The 20,678-nt window shown below is 33.5% G+C and overlaps 3 protein-coding genes across 6 annotated transcripts in view; 1 reads left to right on the forward strand and 2 right to left on the reverse strand.

Annotated features, from left to right (window-relative positions):
- Pldn (biogenesis of lysosomal organelles complex 1 subunit pallidin) lies at positions 1–5,193 on the reverse strand. Of its 2 annotated transcripts, none has more exons than XM_089710633.1 (6): positions 5,120–5,193; positions 3,771–3,820; positions 3,564–3,692; positions 2,709–2,796; positions 1,813–1,899; positions 1–119 (listed from the first exon to the last, which is right to left on the reverse strand). In XM_089710633.1, exons 2-6 carry the CDS (start codon positions 3,785–3,787, stop codon positions 45–47), a joined length of 396 nt encoding a protein of 131 aa, XP_089566759.1. In that variant the 5' UTR covers positions 3,788–3,820; positions 5,120–5,193; the 3' UTR covers positions 1–44. The 2 variants fall into 2 exon arrangements, with proteins under 2 accessions (XP_089566759.1, XP_089566757.1); XM_089710631.1 differs by having other exon boundaries at positions 3,771–4,111; positions 5,120–5,190.
- Positions 1–20,678, reverse strand: part of LOC149477194 (facilitated trehalose transporter Tret1-like) — a 112,082-nt gene that overhangs the window by 53,016 nt on the left and 38,388 nt on the right. The gene's annotated exons all lie outside the window — the stretch shown is intronic.
- Positions 4,197–20,678, forward strand: part of LOC149477197 (uncharacterized) — a 26,983-nt gene continuing 10,501 nt past the window's right edge. The window contains exons 1-14 of one of the 3 annotated variants that reach the window (XM_089710575.1): positions 4,197–5,045; positions 5,313–5,390; positions 7,713–7,813; positions 11,861–12,005; positions 12,315–12,409; positions 14,132–14,263; positions 14,860–15,069; positions 16,210–16,303; positions 16,925–17,009; positions 17,321–17,554; positions 18,368–18,453; positions 19,327–19,414; positions 19,922–19,995; positions 20,443–20,526. In XM_089710575.1, the coding sequence (XP_089566701.1) occupies positions 4,956–5,045; positions 5,313–5,390; positions 7,713–7,813; positions 11,861–12,005; positions 12,315–12,409; positions 14,132–14,263; positions 14,860–15,069; positions 16,210–16,303; positions 16,925–17,009; positions 17,321–17,554; positions 18,368–18,453; positions 19,327–19,414; positions 19,922–19,995; positions 20,443–20,526 (1,596 nt within the window). In that variant the 5' untranslated portion in view covers positions 4,197–4,955. Of the gene's footprint in view, positions 5,046–5,312; positions 5,391–7,712; positions 7,814–11,860; positions 12,006–12,314; positions 12,410–14,131; positions 14,264–14,856; positions 15,070–16,209; positions 16,304–16,924; positions 17,010–17,320; positions 17,555–18,367; positions 18,454–19,326; positions 19,415–19,921; positions 19,996–20,442; positions 20,527–20,678 lie in introns of all 3 variants that reach the window. The other 2 variants (XM_089710574.1, XM_089710576.1) reach the window with 2 other exon arrangements.

Consider the following 20,678-nt stretch of genomic DNA (forward strand, 5'->3'; position numbering starts at 1 on the left):
ATTTATTATGCATGGAAATTAACAAATTATACCGAAACATGTTGTTAACTGCCGCTTTTCGGTTGACTGTTATTTGCAGCTCTACTTTTCGCAATTTTTTCAACATTTGCCGCTCTTGTCTGAAACAATTAAAATAAATACTATTTCAAACACTTATGAGCATAAAATCAACCATTTAGACCTCATTCGCACGAGAGTTAAAAAAGCGTTGCGTTAAAACCCGGCGTTGGCGCTTTTTAAACGTTCTCTCTGTGGTTGTTCATACTAACGCTTTAAAATCACTCATGTCTCGTCTCTGGCTTCAGTAAGACGTGGAAATGGTTTCTGCTAAAATAATTACGTAATGTCAGTTGCGTAATATCTTTATGATATTTATATTATTATATTTGCTTAGAATTCCTCGGAAAGTTTGTTCTTAATAAACCACTTGTAGGTACCTACTTAGGTATTTGTTCAAACTCGTCATCGATAAACATGTTACTTAAAGGAAAATGATAAAAATACCTACTGTTTTAATTTTTATATGTTAGGTATATTTGAAAGAAAGAAAGAAGGAAAGATTGGCACTAGCGATTTGTGTTATTAAAAGACGAAAAAGAAAACAAAAGGCATTCTGGGTACATCCTCTGAATGAACAGAGATACTTAAAAGGGCAGTTTGTGACACTGTACGAAGAGTTAAGGCAATACCCCGGAATTTTTTTAATTATTTTCAAATGTCTATAACGATTTTGAATACAGGAACGGACGAGACTCCACATCTATAATTAATAGTTCGGGATCAACAATCCACGACATCGTATCGATTTTCTGATGATCATAAGAAACACGTGCTACCGCTGAGCGAGCGTGCGGCATACTGAACGCAGCGCCGGCCGCCGGCGCTTTTTTAGCGCTCGTCTGAATAATAGTAAGAAGTTTCCTATGGTCTATTTTATTTAACGCCCAACGCCGAGCGTTGAAAATAGAACACTGCGCGATAAAAAAGCGTCGCGCTTTAAAAGCGCTGACGTGTGAACATATACTTGGGAATGCATTTGTTCTATTTGGACGCTTTTTTAACGGACGTTAAAAAAGCTCTCGTGTGAATGAGGTCTTATTTATTCAACTAGCCTTTAGAAATGCTTTTAATGATCATCAATAATATTTTCCACTGGTTTGAAAAGCAGTTCATAGTTTTTTTTTTGTGCTTGGTATAAACAATAATAAAATAATAATGGTATAAATCGGTTTAATAATTAATTATCTGTGAAAACATTTTTAAAAATTGTACGCCACATGGCAGATCACAGCGGTTCACCTCATACAATGTAATAACCCATAATACCTGTGACTCACAATAAATAATTTGAATTTGAATTTGAATTTAGTTTATACAGAGATGAACCAGCAAGAAGAACCCCTTTTCAAATTACATCAACTAACTCATTATAAATCTATACTAATATTATAAAGCTGAAGAGTTTGTTTGTTTGTTTGTTTGTTTGAACGCGCTAATCTCGGGAACTACTGGTCCGATTTAAAAAATTCTTTCGGTTTTAGAAAGCTCATTTATCGAGGAAGGTTATAGGCTATATATCATCACGCTACGACCAACAGGAGCGAAGCCACGGGGGTGAAACCGCGGGGAGCAGCTAGTTTAGTTATAAGAAGGATAATAAAATACCTTTTACCCAATCTATTACAGTCATGAAAATTACTAATTATAAGTCGCTACTACAATAATATACTTCTGAGCTTAGAACTGAGCTGCTCTGCTGAAGGCAAAAGGCGTATAATCCTGATTTTTCAATATGTATAAGTAACGGCATACCTGTAACGCTTGGACCCTCTTGTGCAAACTAATCATTGAATTCGATATTGAATTCAGTTTCTCCTTACTTGTCGCTACATCAGCCAGCTGAAATAAGATAAAAATCGATTAAATATAGATAATTGACGAATGAATTTTATTACATAGATGTCACCATAAGATTAAGAAGACAGGTAGGTTTTTCATATATTGTGAGATTACGAACTTTTTAAAAATTGTAAACTGAAAAACCAATTAAAAATTCAACACACTATTTTCATTAGTGTAAATCTTTGCATTTACAATTAACACATTGTATATTGTAGAATGTAGATACATTGTAAACTAACAGTGTTTATAATCTTATAATGACATAGATATATCACTCATTATAAGTAGTGAAAAACTTATTATTTTTTCTTAATAAATCTAATCTTTTCTATCAACAGAAGTAGCTAATGTTATACTAGATAAATATAAAAATGTATTCTTATTTTTCTTGTTCACAGGCCACAGCATCACGCATGTTCGTCAGGACCAATTTAGATAATTCTTATTTTGGTGTGTTCATTCTTGTCAGGAGAAGGCTCTTATTAAAGAAAAACTCGCCAAAAATTACGCAAATGCAAGAACATAAGGGCCATATAAATCTCACAGGTTTGACAATTTGCGCATAGACAGCATAAGGTCTGTCTGGTTAGCTAGTCACTATCACTACATAGTATAAAACAAAGTAACTTTCTCCGTCCCTATTTCCATTTGTATGCTTAAATCTTTTAAACTACACAACGGATTTTGATGCGTTTTTTTTAAATAGATAGAGTGATTCAAGAGGAAGGTATATAAGGTATATTAGGTTTAAGGCAAAACGGGCGAAGCCGCGGGCGTTAAGCTAGACTAGATAAAATATAACTTACCAATGCATCAAGTGTTGCATCATTCTGTAAGTCTTCCAGCCGCCGTCTCTCTGATAGTAACATATTGTGTACGGCATCTTGCTTTTCTCTGAAAATCAAGTATTCAATATAATAATTTAAAGCCGGCAAAGCACATTGTTACAAGTGTTTATGGGTAGTGGTGACTACTTAACATCCGGTAAGCCCACTTGCCCTTTTGCTTGCTCTGTCATAAAAAAAAAGAATTGAAAAAGAGCATCACTTTGAAAAAAATATTCGGATGTGGGATTATGACCCTTATTTTCATTTAAACTTATGTTTTAGCAACTGCTTGGACTACAAACAAAAATCAGTATGTGGCATTTCATTTTTCTAGAGCCAGTTACAGTTTGAAAACAAAAATTTTCTCTGGTATTTCAAAATAATGTATTTGATTAATTTTCGTCTACTTTATTTGAACGCAACATCTTTATTACTTTGTGTACTTGCATAGATTTATCTAATATAACTGTAGCCCAAAATCCAATTGGAATCTAATATCTAATATATATTATAAAGGCGAAAGTTTGTAAGGATGTATGGATGTATGGATGTTTGTTACTCTTTCACGTAAAAACTACTGAACCGATTACAATGAAATTTAGCACACATATAGAGGGTAACTTGGATTAACACATAGAATAGTTTTTATCCCGGAAATCCCACGGGAACGGGAACTATGCGGGTTTTCCTTTGCAAACGCGGGCGAAGCCGCGGGCGGAAATCTAGTATTTCATATAGAAATTATAAGATAAGAAATGTAATAAATGTTCATATAATGGCAATACTTTGGAGTTTCTTAACTAATTATGGATTTATTTTCAATAATATACTTACGTTAGTTCTTTCAAATGGGTTTTGATAGTAACAAAAGGTGGTTCGTATAGTTCAAGCATTCCTTTAGCTAGCAACTGAACAGTTTTAATATCTTCAACATTTTCAAGACTAACAGTAGTTTCAACAGCGCTAGAATAAGAAAAATTTTAATTAACGTTCAATTGAACTGAATTTTCAATACTAAACGGAGAAATAAAAAATAGTTACCTGTCGGTAGAGGACATAATTGAAAGTTTTTAAATATCAATACAAGTAATCTACGTAGAGATAATAATAAAGGTATTTATTTATTTTGTGTATTTTTACAATAATTTCAATTTTCAACATTTCATTAGATTTAACAGTTAACACATAATATGACATTTGACATTTATGATTTTATTGACATTTGACAGAACACAACGACAGATGACAGTAGAATTGACGTAGAGTAAAGTGTTGCTCACTAATATTTTAAAAATTACCAATGGAAAAGTACTCTCTTATATCAACGTTGTTAACTTTTATAAAATTAAAGCAGATATTGTTTGTTTATTGTTATTTGCTAACTGGAAATAATATAAAAATTACTTCTTATGTACTGCGTCTTATGTACGCGTGCAAATATTATAAACATTAGTGATTAGGCAATATGTATTAGAAATACATAAAATTCGTACACATTATGCGAGTTTTATACACTTAAAAAAAGAAAACAATAGATTGAACATTATTTTGTACGTAACACCTGTCAAGATATTAATATTATTTTTAATTCTCATATGTTAATTGATGATGGAAAGACGATTCACTCTCACGCGATAGATAATTATTTATATCTTTTACAGTATTTAAAAGGATTTTCTTATTATTTTAATTATGGGCTCCAGAAAATAAGGACCATAACATCTTAAAACTGTTTAATAAGACGATAGTCGGGCAACATTCAAAAAATGGTGACATGTCAAAAATGTCATTTCGGTTTTTTAATTTTTTAATGCATTGATTTTTACAACTCGGACACAATATTTTATGGTTCTATTTTATTTTTCTTCATTTTAATGAAATAATTTCAATTAATATCAACTCCAATATCATTTGTCTTCAATTTGTTTTAAATCCCAGCAAATTATTTTTTTGCTGAAATTCCTTCATGAAATGTCAATGATGCGTTAACCACCAAACTATTGAATCATTTATAATAATATTCCGTGAAATGGAACTGAACATTTATGGCCGCTAGATTTCTTGTTTATTTCATTATTTGACGTTCTTTCATTTTCCGTTGACCCAGGTGGGGATCTTGGAAGAAGAGGAATAAATCTTATTAATCGACGATAAACGTTTGCTTAATTAACTGTGAAATAAAACATCAATCTGGAAGTCCTACAAGTTCAACCGGAGGGCGCCGAAATGACGTCCGTGGCAAGAAGGCAAGAACAGGACGATTCTTGCGATTACTCGGATGCATCGCAAGATATCGAACAAAACAATTCAGGAAACGTGAGTTGGAAACACGTCTTGCAATTTATGCATTGAACTTTCGTTTTGGCGCTAAAAGTATTGCGGCCGCGTACTTTCTCCCGCGCATTCGCGTGTCGGTATGCCCATTACTTTTCGCTATATTGAGGTCAGAAACCTCTCACCGCACATTCGCTACTGTGTTTAGAATTTTTAGATAGCTAATACCACCTAATTAAGTTCATCGACGTAGGTGTTAAAGCCAGTGGTGTGAAAATGCAGTTGTTAAAAGTAGCCAACCATTTTCAGGAAGGTGTACCTCAGGAGTCTGATTATGACTCCCAGGGTAGTGACTCAGAGCACTCAGACCAGGATCCAGACAAACAGGTTAGTTTATCTTTGCTTGACCCCATGTAAATACTCAATATTTTAGCACCTTACCTCATAATGTGTGAAATTTTCATTTGCCTAATTTTCGGTAATCAGATAAAAATGATTATTTGTTTTTATGCTAATTTTATAAATAAATATGATAAGTGCACAGATTTGTTTTGAAAGTGATGATAAAATTATGATTTGAGCTGTATTCTTCTTGTACTAATTTCATATTTGATTTCTTATAAGAAAGAGGTTTCTTATAAGAATAACAATTTTTGGTGTTTATGTTTTTGCTGAATATAGATGTTTTGATCTACTTTTACTGCCATACTTTTGCAGCATACATATTAATCTATACTAATATTATAAAGCTGAAGAGTTTGTTTGTTTGAACGCGCTAATCTCGGGAACTATACTGGTCCGATTTGAAAAATTTTTTTGATGTTAGATAGCCCAATTATCGTGGAAGGTTATAGGCTATATATTATCATCACGCTACGACCAACAGGAGAGGAGCCATGGGGGTAAAATGGCGCGGAGCAGCTAGTTTTTAATAAAAATTACATTAAAAAATAATCAAATAAGTCTAATTATAATATTCCTTACAACAATGGATTCTAAGTGTGCAATCAATGAATATGTATTTATTTATTTTGACGATATTATAAATATAAAAATGAATCCCTATTTACCTTGGTCACGATTTTGATAATTATTTTTTTATGATATTCCTTGAAGTACGAGGATTGTTCTTATGGTGAGAAACCGTAAATATGTACCACGGGCGAAGCCGGGCCGGACCGCTAGTATTATAGATATACTATCTTAGCACACCTCATTATAAATAATATTTTATAATATACTCTATTTTATAAAGCATTATATGTGCCTCATAATCACTTTTATAATAAGATTAAAGTTGATGTAGGCCATGACAAATTAGTGTCGTACATTTGTTCAATATAGGCAAAAGATTACTAAAACAGCAGAAAATATGGCCTCATTTTATTTAAGATTTATGAGCTTCACTAAGTAGGCAAAATATAAAACAAAAGTTACCTTTATGCATTGATAAAAACAATCTTATAAAGAACCACCACTAAAATAATGATTTGATACATATTTACAACTACTTAAGAAATAAAATAAAAAAAAACCTTAAGAATAAAAGCTTGCCAGGCAGATGGTGTTATTTTCACGTTCATGCATATGTATTCCATCCATAAAGTAAAAATAATGGAATAAAAAGATTTTGCTTTCACTAGTCCTTAACTAATTTAATCTATAAACACAGTAAGATCAGAGTTATTATTTTGACTGTGCCTTGTGCAGTGAGGAGATTTTGTCCACTATGATAAACATCTGTCAAATAAAATGCTATGATTTATTACATAGATTTTATCAGGACATTTATTCCTATACTTCGCCAAGATTTTGATTAAAATTCATATTAATCAAATATTAATAGTCATGTCTTACGCACCCTTATTTAGATGTAATGGGTTATTATAAGCAGGAGACAATGACAATGATGTAATATTATATTATGTAGCTAATTAATTCAATTGTATGTTTATTTGGCCAATTGAGGCATTGACTTATCACATTTCTTACGGGCTGTATTTTAATCTGTGCTAAAAAGTCGGTTTTACAGTAATTTGTATGGTAGAGATCACTGAAAAGTGATAAAGGTGTCCATTATAGTATAGAATAACAATTTTTGGTGTTTATGGTAAAGGTTCCTCTTTTGGGCTTGGGCTGGCTCTAAATCGTGACCAAGGTAAATAGGGATTCATTTTTATAAGTGTATTTTTTCTTTGTATTTTGTCTCTGAAAAGAAAATATACTTACACTTAAATATGTACCTATTGCATTTACTTAATTATACTGCAGATTTCTACATATATTTTTGTTACATGTTTAAATTATTTTAATCAACTGAATAAAAATATACACAAAGAAATGATTTATGACTTTAATTTGCAAATTCATGAAACATTAACCAACTCTCACGGTAAATCATAATTATTTTACAATAGCCATACAATTAAATCATACATTTGAACTTACAGGAATTTAAGACCTTTTTAGGATTTTTATTAATATGTTTTATGAGGGTATGTAAAAAAAGGCACTGGTCTTATTATACTGTATGAACTAAATTATATGTGATATTGAATGGTTATGCCTCAAATTTCTGAATACTGTACATAATAAACTAATTGTGCTCTAGCTACTAACCTATGAGTAACTTTGACTTATTTATATCGTATAATAGACTTGTGAGTTTTCATTATAGTTTTATTATAATATGATTTTATTATTTTTCAGGAGACTGAAAAACGTGTAGATGACGACGAGGACAGGAGTAACCCTCAGTACATACCTAAAAGAGGAACCTTTTACGAGCATGACGATCGTACAGCAGCTAGGTAATTATTTTATTGTATTTATTTACAGAAACATTATTTTTTTTGTTAGTGCTACACTTAAAATAAGTAAGGAGGATGCTAAGTAAATATATTTTTGGTTTTAGACCGATAATTCAGAGACATATGAGTTAAAATAATATAATTAATAAATCGCTTTTTTTAAGTCTTTTATTTATTGCACGCCTCATAAGCGAAGCGTTGAGGTGGGTACTACTGTCACTTCGCGCGAAACATCTGATTTTTCAAACTTAAAATGTCTTTATGTATCATACATTGCACTTGTAAGATAATACTGTATACACACACATATTAAGAAAAAACACTATTTTTAACATTCATGATATTTTTGATGTCATTTTTGTTATTTAAACTAGTTAAAAGCAGTTTAAAAAAGTTCTGTCTTGGACGTCCGTGTGTCTGTATGTGCGGGGGATTTTCTTGTTAACACGATAGCGACCGAAATACTTTACTAATCGAGTCTTTTTTTTCTCTTACGCTTGAGTATGCTCAGGAATAGAACCCTTTCATTTTTCAGGGTCTGATTCGATGTGGTTTAATTGTTATTAAATAAACAAAAATAATAATTAATAAATAATTATTTAAAAAAAATTATGAGGCGTGCACTTTTGGATTTTCCAAATTATTTATTACTATTGTGGTTGGTTCTTTTACTTATACATAACTCACATTTCTAGAGTGCTAGAATATGATAAAAGAAATAGTGAAAAGTCAAACACAAAACACAAGACAAAATCTTTAATGGTATAGTTACTTTCACTTATGGATATGCCAAATAATAGTTGACTAATTATTCTTCAAAAGAATTATGTAAATCGTTTACTTTCATCTTGTTATGCGTATATTAGCACTACTCAGACATATATAAATAATATATATTATGGTGAATTATTCAACACATGCATCCTACCTGTGCTGACGTATGGAAGTGAAACGTGGGCCCTACCAAAAAACATAACAAATAAACTCCGCATCTGTCAAAATTCCATGGAAAGAAGCATGACTGGCATCAAAAGAAAAGACAAAATAAAGCAAAGCAGCATCAGATACAAGACTAAGGTCCAGGACATAACACTGAAGATAAGAAGGCAAAAGTGGAAATGGGCGGGGCACATGATCAGGGGTAAAGAAAAATGGAGCAAAATTACTACACAGTGGTACCCAAGAGAAGGAAAGAGAAAGAGAGGGAGACCCCAAAAAAGATGGGATGACGACATTAGACAGGTAGCGGGTACAACCTGGGGTAGAGTGGCCTTAGTGAGACCCGAATGGAAGAGATTGGAGGAGGCCTTTGCCAACTGGCAAACGGACATGCAAAAATGGGTCAAACCGAGCATATATAACTACATACATATGTAAAGTCCGAACAAAGGCTAATAATAATAATAATAAAAAAATGGTGACTTGATATAGGTGTAATAGTTTTGAAGCGGTGAAACTGAAAGTATAGCTTATTTAGGGTAAAAAAAGTAAACATTACCTAGCCGAAACTCATTAGTTTCAGAAATATTTGACAATTACAATTTTTTTGAAAATTTACCAAATGCTTAGGGAAAACGATAAGAGTAATAAAAACGTTTTATTACGTATTAATTTTCAATCGATTTCAAAAGAAGGAGAACTCGACTGAAAGTATTTTTTTGGGCTTGTACCAACGAGCTTATGACTGGATGAACCGATTTTGATGGCTCTTTATTTTGACTCCTTTTGTATGACTCCATTTACATTTAGTCTTTACAACAATGTGAAAGCTGTTTAGTTTTTTTTGTTAAATAATAATATATTAAATTCTGCGATAGCAAAAAGCACCTTATACTTTCGTCGCAGTCCCTAAATCCTTAAACATATATAAAATTCGCTGACCGATCTGTCCATTCATGTGTGCAAACGTAATACAATATTGTAATGTAGAAAGTTTGCGTACCATTGTCACACTCCACTAGGCACATTAATATCTTTTGTACTTCTTATAGTAGTAGGGCTGTCAACAAAGTATTGGTACATTTTTTGGCATTTTTTGTTCTTATAGTAAAAAAGGTATAAGAATGAAATGATTTAATTTAAACGTTATGACTGACTGAACAAAATAGGTTTTCAATTTGTAGAGCTTTTTTTTAAATAATATTTTAACTTTTATAATGAATACTAATTTTATTTTAATCAATTTGATCAAATTATAAATCTTATTACGTTAGTTGGTTATTGCTAATTCAAAAGTAACCAGCACATTAGCCTACCACTGCCCATGAATATATGCCCCTTCTGTAAAATAACTATTAAGCATAAAACGGGTAGGGTGGCAACCCTAAATTAAATTTATTTGTACAGTAGAGACTTGGGGATAACATGCATATCCATATTAAATGAAAAGATACGATTGTCATACATTATTTATTAATTTCAATTGAAGCACATAACTTCTGTGATATAACTTTGCTTAATTTTATAAAGAACAAAACAAAAATATACCAGCCGAATTGATAACCTCCTCTTTTCTTTTGCAGTCGGTTAAAAATGAGAATTTTTTTAGAAATTTTTGATGATATGAAACTTAAAATCAACAATATACAGATATTTTGTTATTTAATATTCGTGTATTTGAAAATGTACATTGAACTTACGATAGTTTTATATAATAACAAAATTTAACGCTTACATTTCACTTCCCTAATCGCGTAATAAATTGCGTTTTAAATCAATATCAAATTATCCTTTCAAATCGTATAATTATAACAATAATTTTATTTGTGAATAACCTAACGCGTTTCTTATTTAGCTTAGCATGTAATACCTAGCTTCTTAATTGGAACGTATAATATTTTATTCTTTTGGGTTTCTTTTAAAAGCGCTTTTTAAGTGTTACACAAATAAATCAATTTTGTCCCTTTTATGAAACAACATAGGCTATATTGCACGCCTCATAAGCGAAGCGTTGAGGTGGGTACTACTGTCACTTCGCGCAAAACATCTGATTTTTCAAACTTAAAATGTCTTTATGTATCATACATTGCACTTGTAAGATAATACATACACACACATATTATGAAAAAACACTATTTTTAACATTCATGATATTTTTGATGTCATTTTTGTTATTTAAACTAGTTAAAAAACAGTTTAAAAAAGTTCTGTCTTGGACGTCCGTGTGTCTGTATGTGCGGAGGATTTTCTTGTTAACACGATAGCGACCGAAATACTTTACTAATCGAGTCTTTTTTTTCTCTTACGCTTGAGTATGCTCAGGAATAGAACCCTTTCATTTTTCAGGGTCTGATTCGATGTGGTTTAATTGTTATTAAATAAACAAAAATATGTAATAATTACTAAATAATTATTAAAAAAAATTATGAGGCGTGCACTTTTGGATTTTCCAAACTATTTTTTTGTTTGTAGGCACAACACTTAACCCGGCCAATCATAAGTTTCATAAGTTTCTATTGTAGGTACAGACCGTCACCTTGGTACAGTGGTTGACGCGTGAGCGTAGAACCGAGGGGCCCTGGGTTCGATTCCCGGTGGAGACGAAGAAAAAAAAAGTCTCGGTCTGGCAGGACACAGAAGGCTGATCACCTACTTGCCCCTAAAGAAAATCGATCAGTGAAACAGATGTATGAATAATGCATCTGCCCCTTACCCCACTAGGGGACACGGGACTTCACTTTATTGTAGGTACAAATAGTGCTTAAAATCCGGCAAACACTCAAATCCTTACAACAACTTTTACCCGTAATATCCAGGTCGTGAGGCTAGTAAATGATGTTCTAAATAAACTAGATTTCCGCCCGCGGATTCGCCCGCGCATTGTTCCCGTTCCTGTTTGATTTCCGGGATAAAAAGTAGCCTATTTCTTAATCTGGATCTTCAGCTACCTTCATACCTAATTTCATTGTAATCGGTTCAGTAGTATGCGTGAAAGAATAACAAACATCCATCCATCCATCCTCACAAACTTTCGCGTTTATAATATTAGTAGGATACTTAGTAGAATTGTCCAAAAAAATGTTATATTTTGCATAAAAATTATTTCAGTGGTGAAGAATCGAGCAACACAACATCAGAGACAACCTCCGAGAAAAAGGAAGGGGGCGAAGCACCCGCCGAGCGCCGCAGGGCTCCGCGCAAGTCCGACACGGTGAATAAGTGGTCGCACGACAAATATAATGAAAATGAACAGGTAACATATTAAATTGTAGCACATGAAATTGTTTACTTAACACGTAAGATTGGTTATTTTGATCAGATCGTACCGTGTGTGAAAATTGTCCTGTAATATTTATTTATTTATTGTTTATACTCTTTTCTTTACTATTTAATTTTGTAAATGCTATTATTTCAATTTTGTAAAGATTATAATATGAGTAATGTAGATATTTTTTGTCAAAAATAAAAAAAAAATATTGGATCAAGCCTAAATAAAATAAATAATTATAAATGTGTTTACAGGCGCCAAAATAAAACAAATAATTATTTTATATGTTTACAGGCGCCAAAATCCCGTGACGAGTTGGTTGCCATATACGGGTATGACATACGAAATGAAGACGCGCCGCCGCACGCGAGGCGAAACAGGCGTTACGGGTATGTAGACAAACAGATTAACACATTTAATTTAATTTTTTTATGTAATATTATTGAATTAAATGAGAATTAGAAAAGAAAACATAAGCTGGTTATTATTTTTTTATTGAAATTTGTGGATAAATAAAACAATTTGTAAATAATAATTTTACGTATAAATTAAAGAATTATCGTTCTATCTAATATCGTTCATAATTTGATAAAAAAATAATACTTAAGTATTAAAAAAATCTAAGTTATTCTTACTACTTCTATCATTGATCATTTCATTTTCAACAAAGCAGTATTATGGATGTTTATTTTTTTTTATTTAATAAAAAATTAATACTTTTACACGCATTACCTACATAAAGGTCGAGAAAATGGCGGTCAGTTAAATGGTTATCTGTTTGCATGTTTACATAATATTTTTAATATTTAAAAATTATTTTTTGTTTTAAAATGCATGTTTCGTTAATAAATTTTATTTGGGCACGAATTTGTACACGGATTAGAAACTTATTGCAATATTGGTTTTATTTTGCCTTTCGTTTTAAAAATCGCATTTTTTCCTTGGCTTTATCTAGAGGTATATAAGTGAAATTGCATTAATTTCATACTTAAATGCTTAAATTATTTGTTTTTGCATAATAAAGGCCTGTTCAGATTAGAGCGGTATCCGCTACCGCCGTAGGTAGCGGTATTAGAGCTACGCGATTAGAGTCTCTATGATATACTACGTAAGAGATTTAATCGCGTAATCACCTGGATACCGCTACCCACGGCGGTAGCGGATACCGCTCTAATCTGAACAGGCCTTAATACTAGCTTGTATGTTAGAGATAATAGTTTTTTTTATTGTAACTTGCAAATTTCTATATATTGCGTTAGTGGCATGACTATAATAGGACGCACATAAAAATATATTTCTTAAATCGTTTATTTTCTTAGGTTTTATAGAGGCAGGTTTCTTTTAGATTATTTTTTTTGGGATTTTTGAATGTAGCAGTTGGTAGTCAGGATGAAGTGAGCTTATATTCATACTGATTTTTCATTTTCATGTTATATTATGTGTGAATGTTTTTACGCAAATGTATGTATCGTAAATTGATGATCGTGTTCTTTTCAACTTTGCGAAAAATACAATACATATCATCGTGCATTTCCAGTCGCTGTTCTGTCAAATGCAGTGACGGGCACAATTTAGAGTATTTTCTCTAAATTGTGCCCGTGCCGTGTGCTGTGTAATAAAGAGTAATAATAATATTCTTAGTTATAATAAGTTAATATTATAAAGCTGGAGAGTTTGTTTGTTTGAAGTTTTGAACGCGCTAATCTCAGGAACTACTGGTCCGATTTGAAAAATAGTTTCGGTGTTAGATAGCACGTTTATCGAGGAAGGCTATAGGCTATATATCATCACGCTAAGACTGAGGTAAAGAGCCGAGCGATGCGGGTAAAATCGCGGAGCACTGTTGCTGTTTTTTAAATTTTTTCTATATTTTTTGACGTGATAAAGTTTTTAAAATCGTTTTAGTCGGGTGACATGTTCAGAAACTTGTGTCACACCAAAACCTCACGAGCGCAATCGCAGGTATAACGCGAGAGAGACGGACCGATCTCCCGTCTCATCTCGAGCGCTGCCACCAATAAGACGTTATCACGTAAACATCTCGATCGTAAACCTACTTTACAAACAACCAATTTTTTTTCTTATTTTGTATTTATTATTTGCATTCGCAGCCGCGGGCCGAACAAGTACACTCGCACGTGGGAGGACGAGGAGGCGTACCGGCGGCAGGCGCTGCAGGCGGCGCACAAGAAGCCGCCCAGCCCCTCCGACTTCCCCGACCTCACTGCGGCCAACCGGCCCGGGTGAGTCGCTTATATACCGCGCAAGTGCGGGTACTTGGACATATTGTAAATGAGACGCGGGTAGTTGGAGATATTGTAAATGAGACGCGGGTAGTTGGAGATATTGTAAATGAGACGAGGGTAGTTGGAGATATTGTAAATGAGACGCGGGTAGTTGGAGATATTGTAAATGAGACGCGGGTAGTTGGAGATATTGTAAATGAGACGCGGGTAGTTGGAGATATTGTAAACGAGACGCGGGTAGTTGGAGATATTGTAAATGAGACGCGGGTAGTTGGAGAAATTGTTAATGAAGTGCTGAGTAGGTGCGGGTAGTTGTTGAAATTATTTAAACGAGGTGCTGAGTGCGGGTAGTTGGAGAAATATATTGCGAAAATTTTCTGCAACTTGATAATATTTTCTTTTATAACATTGAAATGTTTTATTAATGAGATTGTTTTAAAGAATAGATACCATTATAAGCATTTGAATGTTATAAAACTAAATATAAAATTCAACACACACCACTTTCTATCGTTGCACTATTGTAATCAATGAAATAATGTTTCATATTCGTTGAGATGTATTCCTAATACTATATTTTAAAATTTCAGTAGAAAACCACGAGCCCCACGACCCCGTTCCAAATCTCAGCCAGCGTCCAACGAATCATCAGAAAATGGTTCACAATTACGAAGGAACGCGTCCATTAAAGCGAAGACTAAACCAAAACAAGCAATGGTTAAAAGCAAGCCCGTTAAGGATAAAATGGATAAGATGCCGCCGCTCGAGAATCTCACTATTACAACTACGGTTGTTAATAATAAGTAAGTGATATATGTTATAGTTTTTAAGCTATTCTATAGCTTCTATCGCGGGCCTTGAGCGCGGGAAGAATCCAGAAATTCCGTAACGAAAAACCTCACGCTCCCCACGGGGACGGGCGCGGAGGTGTGGCTTGAAGGCATAGCATGGAATAGCTTTACCGCGGCAGTCCCCGAGTGACACACGTCTTTTTTTTTATAAATATGATTACCTGTAATCTGTAGATTCCCGCGCGTAGGTAAAATTTTCATGGTACAAACATTCTGCCCTATTTAATCTCCTTGGGAGTAGAAATTATCAAAATTATTTCTTAGCGAATATCTGTATGACAAATTTTAGTTCAATTGGTGTAAGGCCCTTCGCTCATGGAGCTACTCAAAAATGACTGAACTAATCAGTAATTACGATTACAAACCAGTTACAAATTGTATCTCGCATACAACGCTACTCAAGTTATAAGGTTTTAGTCACTTGTCAATGTTTGCTCGTTCATTTTTATCATAAAAAACAAAGAAACTCGGGAAACCAGTAGCTTGGAGACCGGCACGACGCGTCGCACGTGATTGGTTGCTAACGCGTTACTCAGCAGTTAGTAACTAGTCGCGTCGTGTGCGAATCTCCATAGAACATGTATGGGCTGTGACGCTCAGGCAATTCGTTAGTAATTTGAGTTTGTGACTAGTTCTTTTTGAGTAGCTCCATGAGCGAAGGGCCTAATAGTTTCGGCTGTGCGTTGATCAGTCAGTCAGTCTATTTTGCGATTTACATATTACTAGCTGAGCCCCGCGGTTTCACCCGCGTGGCTCCGCTTCTGTTGGTCTTAGCATAATGATATATAGCCCAAAGCCTTTCTCGATAAATGGACTATGTAACACCGAAGGAATTTTTCAAATCGGACCAGTAGTTCCTGAGATTAGCGCGTTCCAACAAACAAACAAACTCTTCAGCTTCATAATAATATTATATTACAGATGATAAATCGGCGTATTATTCAATGGTGACACCAAGTTTTGTTTTTTATTTTCTGTCTGTATGTTTATGAATTATTATTGCAGTATTCTGCATAATGTTTTTTTGAACATGTCAACTGCCCAAATATAATTAAATTTATGTATTTATATTGAATTTTATGTTATTTACAGTCAAGGAGCACCGCAGCCTCAAAGAAAAGTGAATGCAGTGGCTCAACAAAGGCCTGTGCCAACTGAGTTGGGTAAAAAGAAACCTGCCGCACAGGTTTGTATTATAATTTGATTAATTTTTACTTATAAATTTATAAAGCATTTGAATGCCATAAAACCAAAATATCAATTTCAATAATTTTTACTTATTTAGTATTGATATACTTTGTATGTAGTATTAATAGAGTTGTTATTACACAAGTGATCTTGTCTTGAAGTCTCAAGATTATTTATTTTTCAGTTAAATTTATATGTTACCATCTTTAAATTATTGGTAAAAAAATCATTGAATATCTATTTTGAAAAAGCTTGAAGTTTTTACGTAAATATATTTACTTCATTTGTCAATTAAATTGTATGTATGGTGGTGGGTGGGTTATTTAAGGTTCAAAGTTATATGAATATGCTTATTATTTAGTCTTATCTTTATTCCTAAACATATTTTTCTATTAATATATGTATTATGACTTAGTCTACCTCATTTATAAATGGAAACTGTTACCCATATTTATGAAATACTATTCAACTTGCAATACTTTTTAAAACTACCCCCTCTTCATAATATTTCTTCTTCCGTTTAATATTAATTAAATAATTAGCTGTCAAATAACTACAACATAGCAATAGCAAAAGTTTCCAACATAATCGTATGTATAGTCCGTTCTATCTCACGCAGAGTCCGCCGAGTAGTGTACAGAAACAACAAGCGACACAACAGATACAACAGAAACAACAGAGCCAACAACAACAACCTGCTAGTGGTGAGATTTTTAATTTGTGAGATGTATAATTTTATAGTAGTTGATTAGATCATGTTCGAGTAACACAGCGTAGCAATACCCAGTTATTGTCAAAACAACAAGCTTTAAAACAATAACATCAACGGAACAAACAGCCGGTTAAAAGTGTTTTTTTTTTCATATCTATTTTAAAAGGCTAGATAAATAATTTTATGTTCAAGCAATTTTAAATAAATATTAGTAATTAAAATCAAAGCATATTTTAAACAAATATTACCTACCTATTGTTAAAATTAAAATGTATAATACAATAAAATAATGTTCATATATAGGTCCAGAAGCCCGCGGCGGTAGCAAGCGTTACAGCAGTTTACGACAGCGTCCGCTAACCGAGTCATATTCGCCGCAACAACCGCAACAACAACAGCCTCAGCCACAGCAACAACCTCAGCCACAGCAACAACAGCCACAGCAACAACAACAGCCACAGCAACAACAACCGCCACAGCCACAGCAACAGACTCAACAGCCGCCGCAACAGAACCAACAGTACAGACATCATGGTGGTGAGTTGATTAGTTTTATTTTAACATCGACACTAATAGCAGCAATGGATAAATTGAAAAAGTATTTAATCGATAATGAAAATTTTGGATATGTAGCAAGTTGTATTATTCAGGATATCTATAACTAACTGCGCCTCGCGGTTTCACCCACGTGGCTCCGCTCCTGTCCATGACATAATATGTAATCATTTTATGGGCATATGGGCTATCTTACATCGTCTTCAAACAAAAATACTCTCCATCTTTATAATATTAGTGTAGATATAATTAGAGATTGTCTAATCTAAAAATGAATGCCCCTCCACTAAACTTAATTGTTTCAATGTGTGAGGACAAATAATTATTGAACCACTTTATATGTGTGCGCGCGTCGATTCTACTGCAAACTTTGACTGTCTCGCGCACTGATTTGTCAACTAATCGGGCGATCAGTTCAGGTGCCTAGCATTGTATGGCGGGGAGAGCGCGCTATGTACGGAATGACACGTCCGTTCTGTCGTGCATCGCGTCATTTATGCACTAGTTGGCCAACTGGTCCTGTCGTTCGGGCATGGACTGGACTGGAGGACTGAACGACCAATGAGGCAGACCAATTTGTGTGTATTGCGTCTATACACGTACTTTGAATGTGAGCGTAAACACAGTGGAGGGGCGTTCATTTTTAGATTAGACAATCTCTACAAACATAGTGATTAGAAGTAATACCAGATAGTAAAGCAATACGAATAACATTAGCAACAAATTATTGGTAAAGAGAGACAGAAAAGAAGAAAGAAGGGAAACATTTGTAAATTGATATTTTTTTATTCGCAGAGTTTGTAGCAGGCGGGAATCAAACCAACAACCAGCACCAGGGAAGCCCCGTTCCACAAATACATCCGCAGCAAATGATGCATCAGGTATTCAATTAATTAATTATTACATACTAGCTTTCCGCCCGCGGCTTCGCCAGCTCAGTCAAAGAAAATCCCGCATAGTTCCCGTTCCTGTGGGATTTCCGGGATTGCGTCATTTTCGCGGGATAAAAAAAAGCCTATGTCCTTTCTCGGGTATCAAATCATCTCCATACCAAATTTCATGAAAATCGGTTAAGTAATTTAGGCGTGATTGAGTAACAGACAGACAGACAGAGTTACTTTCGCATTTATAATACATATTAGTATGGATGTCATAATATTTATATGTCTTAGATTTTGTTTAAAATGTCTATAAAATCGTATGACGTACATTAAACATCTAGTCAAAAATTGTCGGAAACAAAACTCTGCCTACTCGTGTATACGGCAGTGTTTTCATAGAATTTGAACGTACTGCCACGAAATAAGGTTGTAATTCCAATAGATGTTCTGTACAACGTCGTTCAGACATTTTTTTACTTTTTATCAGGATATTGTGAATCTAATTGTTTATAGTATGAACGAAAAAATATGTTTAACATGATGAATTGACGCATCGGTGTTAGATAGCCCATTTATCGAGGAAGGCTATATATCATCACGCTAACACCAACAGTAGTGGAGCACTGCGGGTAAAACCGCAGGGCACAGCTAGTTAAAAAAAATGTATGCGTGTACTAGAGTACACACGTAAGAAGTGAAACTTCTTTATGACCTTAAAAATTTCACGAGTATGGCGTAACGCAAAAATGTCACGCGTACGGCGTAACGCAAAAATGTCACGCGTACGGCGTAACGCAAAAATGTTACACTAAATTTTTGTCCAACCCCGATAAAGAAGTTTCACTTCAAAAATAAAATGTGTATAATTTTCAGCAAGTACGTCTCGGCATGATGGAGCAGCAACAAATAGTGTCGCACGCGCATCACAACATGCACAATATGCCGCAACCGCATAATATAGGTAACATTATATATTATGCTGTTTAAAATATAATAAAAATAAAGAAAATAATGTTAATATCAAAGTTCAAGCATGAGATTAGATTAACGTTATAAATTCGCTAACTGCTATTACTGCTTAAAAATAAATATTATATTTCATTATTCTAGCAAATTTTATTTTACCCAGATTTGGTTAATTTTGTTCCACTTTTTTACTGTCCCTCTATTCACACTACGCAAATATTACTAAATAATAAATATAGTTTCGTTGCTTTGTCATACATGTAGTTTAAACTCTATATCCATTAAAATTTGGTTATTTTCTGGTTAATTATTTATTTATTTGTTATACTTCGAATTAAAACTCTACACGCATACATAAAGTTCAGTTTTTAGATTGATATCCTATTCCTCTTACTATGTTACTAATACAAACTTTATGCTCATACGAATAAGCTTAAATTTTTTCGTATTTTTCCTATTTTCTCAAGCATGCAAAAATAAACTCTATGCGAATACAAATAAGGTGCAGTTCCAGGTCAGATGCAAGCCGCGCAGGGATACGCACCGCCCGCCATGATGCCCGCACAGTATATGCAAGTGAGTATTGTATATTTATATTTGTTTTATTATAATATGTAGGTAGATGAATTTTTGAAAAACAATATTTTTTATTGGTAGATAATAGTAAATTAAATAATTTTTTCTTTGTAACATGCTATTTATTCTGTGAAAATTGAAAGGTTGGGTATTTGGGAATTTTCACTAGAAGACGGGAAATACGTTTTTAGCTCAGTAAATCAGTTCATATTTGATTGATGTACTTGAGATTAGCGCGTTTAACCAAACCAACTATAATATATTAAATGTAGTGACATATTACAATACAAAATCCTCTATTGCGTCTGTTTGCGATAAACTCAAAAACGACTGCACCGATTTTCATTATATTTTCACCGTTGCAAAGCGTAATTCTCGAGGAAGGTTTCTAGGCTCTAATTAATTAGGATTTAAGCAACAATTTTGAAAATAAAATGCTTTTTCTAGCAAAGCGGCAACCCGCCAGTATTCGGTGGTGCGATGTTCCAGCCTCCGCAGTATCCGCACCAAATGTATCCACACCATAATTATGTGAGTATTTTTGTTTATTTATTACTAGCTGTTGCCCGCAGCTTCGCCTGCGTGGAAAATATAAATTTTCATGGTACAAACTTTCATCCCCTATTTGATCCCCTTGGGGGATGAATTTTCTAAAATCCTTTCTTAGGGGACGTCTACGTTAT

The sequence above is a fragment of the Colias philodice genome, chromosome 25 (assembly GCF_061535455.1).
Source record: "Colias philodice isolate Cphi_HAF_F1 chromosome 25, ilColPhil1 Martin Lab GWU primary, whole genome shotgun sequence".
Taxonomy (NCBI): domain Eukaryota; kingdom Metazoa; phylum Arthropoda; class Insecta; order Lepidoptera; family Pieridae; genus Colias; species Colias philodice.

What these genes read in the sequence shown, in the direction of transcription:
- Pldn (XM_089710633.1), bottom strand. An exon ending in ACCCATTTGAAAGAACTAAC is followed by an intron (nt 2,797 to 3,563) that starts GTAAGTATATTA and finishes CTTGATTTTCAG; the next exon opens with AGAAAAGCAAGATGCCGTAC. An exon ending in ATGCAACACTTGATGCATTG is followed by an intron (nt 1,900 to 2,708) that starts GTAAGTTATATT and finishes ATCTTATTTCAG; the next exon opens with CTGGCTGATGTAGCGACAAG.